We start from the raw sequence: 7,465 nt of genomic DNA, 5'->3' as shown, positions 1-7,465 counted from the left end.
ATGCAATTTAGAAAACCAACAAAACTTTATCGTCAGCGCTCAATGTTCTCGTCATTATTTCTGCAAACAAAAGCGACCTTGTACACAGCTCAAGGCACAAACCACTATACACGGACAGGCGTCGTATTTGAAACCCGACCCGGAATAGGAAATATTACGGCTAGTCCTAAAAGAAGTGTACTAAAAGTAACAAAAATAACCACTTCTTGAAGAGTTATGAAATATGAATACTTAAGTAAAATTATTTCAGAAACTATTTTCGGCGTTATTCTATGTTGTTTTGTAAAGTTTGTCACCCGTTATACAGGTCATTTGATTGCTAATACTGAATAGGATGCGGAAGGACGAATAAAACAGAGAGACTCATATTATTACCCTCTGTGAAAATATTGATTTTATCACTTGACTGATACGCATATATTATCTATAAAATGAAACCACAAAGATTAAAAGAATGAAGGAAAAATGTTTGACCATTCTTTTAGATATCAAGTTTCAGAATCACGCTCAATTCAACTTTCCACATCTGATAAAATCCTCAGCTTTGTTCATCATCTTATAAGTGAAATATAATGTATTCATCCATGAGGAAAGATAACATTTTAATTGCATAACATAGGATTGAAGGGAAACTTTAATCCCGTCAAGAGTAAGCGAATTTCGAATATTCCAAACTGTGTATTTTACAAAGGAAGTAATACAGTAAATAATGTCAGATGTTGCGTTATTATCATTTTCGATTCCTGCAATTGCTAATCTTTTGATATTGATATTATTATCAAAGCTGTGTTTTCTGACTAAGAAAGAAATACATTTCTGACAGATTTCTTTTACATATTTACACTCAAATAAGATGTGTTCCAGTGTTTCTTCTTGGCCACAAATATGGCATTTCCCATCACTTAAATTGAAAGTTTCGGCCAAGCTTCCTGTGACTCGGCCTCTATGGAAAATCTTCCAATTTAAATCATTTACTGAATTGTTAACAATTCCTGTTAAATTAAGACGGCTGAATAAAGTATCTTTGTAGCTGTCAGTGAGAGTTAGATTCTCAGCTCATTTTTGACCAATTTGACCTTAGACTGCATGCCATTTCTTATCAACTAATTTCCAATAAAGTGACTTGGTTTTGACATCAACTTTTTGTCAGACAATAATTCTCTAAGTATAAAATATCACATATCTCTTCATTTTGGATGTTTGAAGTGATGATTTGTTTCCAGGAATCTGGAATAGCATTGAGGAGTGTTTCTGTCTTGATTTCCTCTTGCACATGTCTATTTGTACCTCCTCTAATTTTTGCAATTATTTCCCATTGTTCAAGCCAGTCATTTCTGTTATCATTCCAGATGTCCTCAAGCCTTAAAATTCTACTTTTTGACCATTTTTCATAAAAGAGGACACTTCCTTCATTTTTAATATTGTCATTATACCACAGAACTTCACTAAGAAGATTCTGTTTTGATGTTGGTAAATTCACTCTTGTAAAGTCTAAGTGACTTCCGGGTATTTAACGTATCCCCATACACAATTGGGGTTCGGTTGTTGTTGAATTTGAAATTGAGATGGATATAGTGATACTCACTATTCAGTTTATCGTTGCATTATTTTTTTCTTTAATGTCGACAACTTTTTGGCCACAATCATCATATCTGTGAATGAAAATGCCCCTTTTTATAACTTCTCGTTTGCCTCTCAAAATAAAATTCCATAATTTACTACTTACAGTATTTGCTTCATTAATAATTTCCCTAGGTATGTGATCAAATGGTGCCAGGTACCATAATTTTGATGCAGCCAGCAAATTAGCTACTATTGCCCTGCAGTCGGCCATTTTTCATGATTTTTGTTTGATACGAGATACTGTCGGAGAAGAAATGACACATCATTTGAACATTATTAATAGGACTAAGCAGAGCCTATGTGTTATCCGTCTACCAATCAGACTCTTTGGTAACTTTCATCCAATGACTGTGGACTATAATCTCCCGCCAAAAAATGTTTATCCTTTGGTGTTCTATACATTCGGTGCATGCGCTTGGCGCCTTTATATGTAATTGCTACAGTTGTGTTCCGGTTGGCGCCTTTTTTATCTCATGGCGTGTTCAGTAATAAAGCTTGTGTTCTCAGCATGAACTGGTGTCGTTCGCAGTTCTGTATATAAGTCAGACAAGAACCTTGATCATAAAACCCCATCACGACATTTTTTGGTGCCGAGACCGGATAAGGATGTCTGACGAGGAGCAGCAACCAACTGAAGCCGAGCAACTGGCAACGAAATTGGCCAAGTTGAAACTCAAGCGCAGGGGACAACGTGCCCAAATGACGAGGCTGTTCAACCGTGCAGAACAACTCACATCAACGTTCGCTGCAGCTGAGAACAAGACTGAAGCTTACAGGATACTCACAGCATTGAACACTCAACTGACTCAGAAATACGAATCTTTAACTAGATCGAAGAAGATATCTTAGATAATACGGATGAAGCAAGCTACGATGCTGCGAGCCAAGAATCCGGCGACTACATGTCCGAGATATTCGAGAGAAACGACAAGATCACTGATTTCATCAAAAACAACAAACCGAACAATGCGACTGGCCCATCGGCGAACTCCGACACCGCTACTCAAGACACATCGAAGAAAACTGTCGCATTACCGAAACTACAGCTGAAAACTTTCTCAGGAAACGTACTCGAGTGGGTGAGTTTCTACGACACTTTCAAATCGTCCATCCATAATGATAAGAACCTCGAGAACATTCAAAAGTTCACATACTTACGCAGCGTTTTAACTGATGAAGCTGCCCGTACGATTAGCGGTCTCGCCTTGACAAACTCCAACTACGACCATGCTTTAGAGCTACTCATCGAACGCTACGGACAGAATCATTTGATCATCGATGCGCACATGACTGCACTGTGGCAGATTCCTCAACCTACGAGTGACATTAACAGTCTGCGATTGTTTTATGACACATTAGAAAGTCATATTCGCGGTTTACAATCACTTGGCAAAGAAGAGAACGCTTATGGAGAACTTCTCATTCCCATGATTCGAGATAAACTACCTAACAATATTCGGAAACAAATCGCAAGAGATCACGGAAACAAGGCTTGGACTTTACCAGAGTTGCGCAAAGCCATCCTACGGGAAATCGACGCCATTCAAGCCGGAGTTCCACTCGATGAGTTATCGGTTGCGGACATAGCAACACAGCCTAATATGACCGCTTCATTTCATACTAAGGCCGCATCTACGCGCACAACAAAGCCTTTGAGAATCAAAACATGCGTGTTTTGTAAGGGAAATCACTACACAAGTGATTGCCAAGTTGTCACCGACCCGAAACGTCGCTTAGACATTGTCAAACGCGATCGTCTCTGTTACAATTGCCTTGGAAAGCATCGCGTGAGCGATTGCAAGTCTCGTTACACTTGCAAGATCTGCAAGCGTAAACATCACTCTACCCTTCATGACACCAAATCAGCTACACCGTCTGAGAAAAAGGGAACTTCTGAAGTTCATGTGGCATTGGCGAAAACAGACGACACAAAGGGGAAATCTACACCCAACGGATCGGTTCTCCTCAAGACGGCAGTCATTCCTATGTCGGTCGGCGATAGGAAACCTATCAACGCTACCGTGCTGTTCGACGATGGGTCCAACAGAACTTTTATCACGCAGCGATTTGCTGACAAACTCAACTTGAAATCGGACACTCATGAGAACGTTAGCCTGTCAACATTCGGGGACAATTCGAAACAAATTCATTCCATGAAAAGTGCAATGGTAACTTTGCACGAACAGAATGGACATACCAGTACTGTCAACGCCCTGATAATTCCCGAGATTTCGTCCAACCTATTCAACCACGTGTCCGCAGAAATACTCAACTCAGACCATCTACATGGATTAAAGCTTGCCCACCCTGTTTCCAATGTTAAAACTATGGAAATTGATGTACTCATCGGAGCTGATCAATATTGGAACTTTGTTGGAAACCATATCGTGCGCGGGGCAGGTCCAACTGCAATATCATCTAAGTTCGGCTACTTGTTGTCCGGTCCTACTGGAAAGCGTGGGAAATTGGACTCTGACATTAATATTCATCACGTGAATGTAGAAACACACACCGACGATGACATACGAAACTGGTGGAATTTAGAGCTCATCGGAGTGAAGGCAGACTCGCAAAATGATGAAAATACCGACTTCGAAACATATCGGGACACTCATCTACGTGTTGAAAATGGTAAATACATTGCCCGTTTACCATGGAAAACTGATCATCCCCCACTGCCTTCAAACTATGCGGCAACTGAAAATCGCACGCGCGCTATGGTTCGCCGTTTGACCCCTGACTTAACGAAGAGATATGACGACATCATCACCGATCAACTGCGCCGAGACTTCGTCGAGAAGATTCAAGATGACAACAAAACTGAAGGACATTATTTGCCGCATCGAGCTGTCAAGAAGGACTCAGTTACCACTCCAATACGTATTGTATACGACTGCAGTAGCAAACAAAATGCTGACTCGGCAAGTCTAAACGACTGTCTTCAAACTGGGCCGTCATTAATCAATGATTTACCTGCCATTTTGCTACGATTTCGCGCTAACCGAGTCGCTTTCGTCAGTGACATTGAAAAGGCATTCTTAAACATACGTCTAGAGGAAGACGAGCGTCAATACACCAAATTTTTTGGTTATCGGACACTCGTGATCCCGAAAGTCCATTTGATGTTTATCAATTCAAGTCTGTTCTGTTTGGGGCGGCTTGTTCCCCATTCATGCTCAACGCTGTAATCAAGACCCACTTGGAAAGTAATGCCTCCATACCGACTGCTGATGACCTCAAACATAATATTTATGTTGACAATGTGATAGACGGTGCAGAGTCTGATGAGAAGGCCGTGTCATATTACAACGACGCAAACCACCTCATGCAGTCGTGTGGGTTCAAGCTACGCTCATGGACGTCCAACAGTGAACGACTATGTGAACTCGCAAAACAGGACGATATCTACGAACCCTCTCGTGATGTACCAGTACTCGGCCTGCGTTGGGAACCAGAAAGCGACACGATGACCTACTCAGAAAATAATAGCGAGCCTATTCCAAATGAATTGATAACGAAACGAGATGTTCTCAGTTCCTCCGCTACACTGTACGACCCACTGGGCTTCGTAGCTCCAGTTCACATCAGAGCTAAACTCTTTGTACAGTCACTATGGAAACGCGGGCTCCCTTGGGACGAACCGCTCGACGCTGAATTGAACTCTCAATGGATACAGATCGCAGCGGACTTGAATGCTACACGCAAGACGACAATAAACCGCCAATACTTCTCAGGGAATAAAGATAACGACGACTGCGAAGTTCATGTTTTCGCTGACGCCAGCACTACCGCCTACGGAGCTGTAGTTTATCTCCGCAGTTCAAGTGAAACTTCTATCGTTATGGCCAAGGCACGCGTCGCTCCAACGTCCGATTTGTCACTGCCTCGGTTAGAACTGATGGCCGCCCTGATTGGCACTCGACTCAGCAAATTTGTAATAAACGCTCTCTCCGGCAAGATAAACATTACACAGCGGTATCTCTGGTCGGACAGTCAAATTGCGTTGTATTGGATCAACAGTGTCAAGAAGCTGCCGATCTTCGTAAGCAATCGCGTCAGAGAGATCAATGGTTTTCGTCACATCTACAAATATTGCCCCTCCGCTGACAACCCAGCTGATTTGTTAACTCGAGGCATTACTTCTGATCAACTAGCCAATTCTACTCTATGGTGGAACGGCCCTACTTGGTTGAAAGAAAATGGAGACTGGCCAATCTGTGAACTGTTTGATAGCGCAGTGCACCATATCGCTACAACGGACGACTTCATGATCGACCTCACACACAAATCGATGCTGAGGTTGCCGATAAAATGCAACACGTTGAGGATCTTTCTCGCCGATCCACTGAGAACATCGGCTCATCAAACACGGAAATCGACCCCGCAGTTGACGTTGGCATACAATACGCGGTGGACATTACTCGTTTCAGCTCGTTAGACAAACTATTCCGCGTTACTTCGTATGTATTTCGTTTCAAATCTCGACTGCAGCGAAAGAGAGACACGCCATCAGGAGCAGTCTCACCGGACGAGATACGACATGCTGAACAAATCTGGATTAAAGACGTACAATCTGAGATATATACAGACACTATTCATTCCATGAGGATGAATGTGAAGAGGTTCGGACCGTTGGTTCAACAACTCAACCTATTTCTCGATAACGAGGGCACACTTCGATGTGGCAGCCGTGTACACAATGCAGCATTGGACTATGTCACGAAATTTCCAGCGTTGCTGCCTCCTCACCATGAATTCACTAAACTGGTCGTTCTGAAAGCACACGAACGCGTATTCCATGGAGGAGTCCAGTCGACTGTAACACAAATTCGTCAACAGTACTGGATACCGAAAATACGACGTATCGTTAGCAAGATTCTTCACAACTGTGTTACCTGTCTGAAAGTTGAAGGAAAGCCGTACACTAACCCAGTCCAAGCTCCGCTGCCTGCATATCGCGTGAACATCACCCCTCCATTCAGTGTGACGGGGGTCGACTTCACGGGGGCTCTCCTCACCAAAGCTATTGATGGTAAACAAAACAAGGCATACGTGTGCCTGTTTACCTGTGCGGTTACACGGGCCATACACTTGGAATTGGTACCGGATTTGACGACTAAAACATTTCTACTCGCGTTTCGCCGTTTTGCTGCAAGACGATCCCTGCCTAGCCGAATGTTATCCGACAACGCCTCGACGTACATCTCTGGAGCCGAGGAGATACGCTCCTTGCTCGACACGCCTGATGTTCGAGATTATCTCTCATCTCAGCGAGTGAAATGGACTTTCATACCCAAACGTGCGCCGTGGTTTGGCGGCTTTTGGAGCGGCTCATAAGTCTCACGAAGAATGCGATTAAAAAGGTTCTCGGTCGATCATTCATCACGTATGATGAGCTTGCTACCGTCGTCACCGAAATTGAGACTGTATTAAATGATCGCCCACTCACCTTCGTTTCATCCAGTGCGGATGATGACGTTAGCCTGACCCCAAATCACCTGTTACATGGTAGAAGCTTGACCTCACTACCATACATCACAGTCTCCGATGAAGAAATCGAAGACCCGACTTTTGGAAACCACAATGATGTTAACAGACGTTACGCACATTTGTCAAATCTCCAACAACAGTTCTGGAAGCGGTGGTCAACCGAGTATTTGACAGCTTTGAGAGAACGTCACTCCGGTTCCGGAAACAAGCACAATGTAATTAAAGTGGGTGATGTGGTACTGATCCATAGTGATATCGATCGTAGGATGAAATGGCAGCTCGGGACTGTGAAGAGACTTGTTTATGGACGTGACAAGTTGGTGCGATCAGCTGAAATCTCCACCGCCAGGGG

General features: G+C 43.0%; 1 protein-coding gene across 1 annotated transcript; it reads left to right on the top strand.

Moving 5' to 3' along the window:
- The first annotated feature begins 2,525 nt into the window (after nucleotides 1-2,525).
- On the top strand, nucleotides 2,526-6,960 carry LOC139141314 (uncharacterized). Its single transcript, XM_070710941.1, has 3 exons — nucleotides 2,526-4,544; nucleotides 4,763-5,665; nucleotides 6,115-6,960. The coding sequence occupies exons 1-3, from the start codon at nucleotides 2,526-2,528 to the stop codon at nucleotides 6,958-6,960; spliced, it is 3,768 nt and encodes a 1,255-aa protein (XP_070567042.1).
- Nucleotides 6,961-7,465: the final 505 nt, after the last annotated feature.

The sequence above is a fragment of the Ptychodera flava genome, chromosome 9, assembly GCF_041260155.1.
Source record: "Ptychodera flava strain L36383 chromosome 9, AS_Pfla_20210202, whole genome shotgun sequence".
NCBI lineage: Eukaryota > Metazoa > Hemichordata > Enteropneusta > Ptychoderidae > Ptychodera > Ptychodera flava.
Note: the sequence above shows the minus strand (reverse complement) of the source record. Positions and strands in the feature narration are given on the sequence as shown.

What these genes read in the sequence shown, in the direction of transcription:
- LOC139141314 (XM_070710941.1), top strand. Translation starts at nt 2,526, where the DNA reads ATGTCCGAGATATTCGAGAGAAACGACAAGATCACTGATTTCATCAAA. An exon ending in GCAAACAAAATGCTGACTCG is followed by an intron (nt 4,545 to 4,762) that starts GCAAGTCTAAAC and finishes TATCAATTCAAG; the next exon opens with TCTGTTCTGTTTGGGGCGGC. An exon ending in TCAAGAAGCTGCCGATCTTC is followed by an intron (nt 5,666 to 6,114) that starts GTAAGCAATCGC and finishes TCTCGACTGCAG; the next exon opens with CGAAAGAGAGACACGCCATC.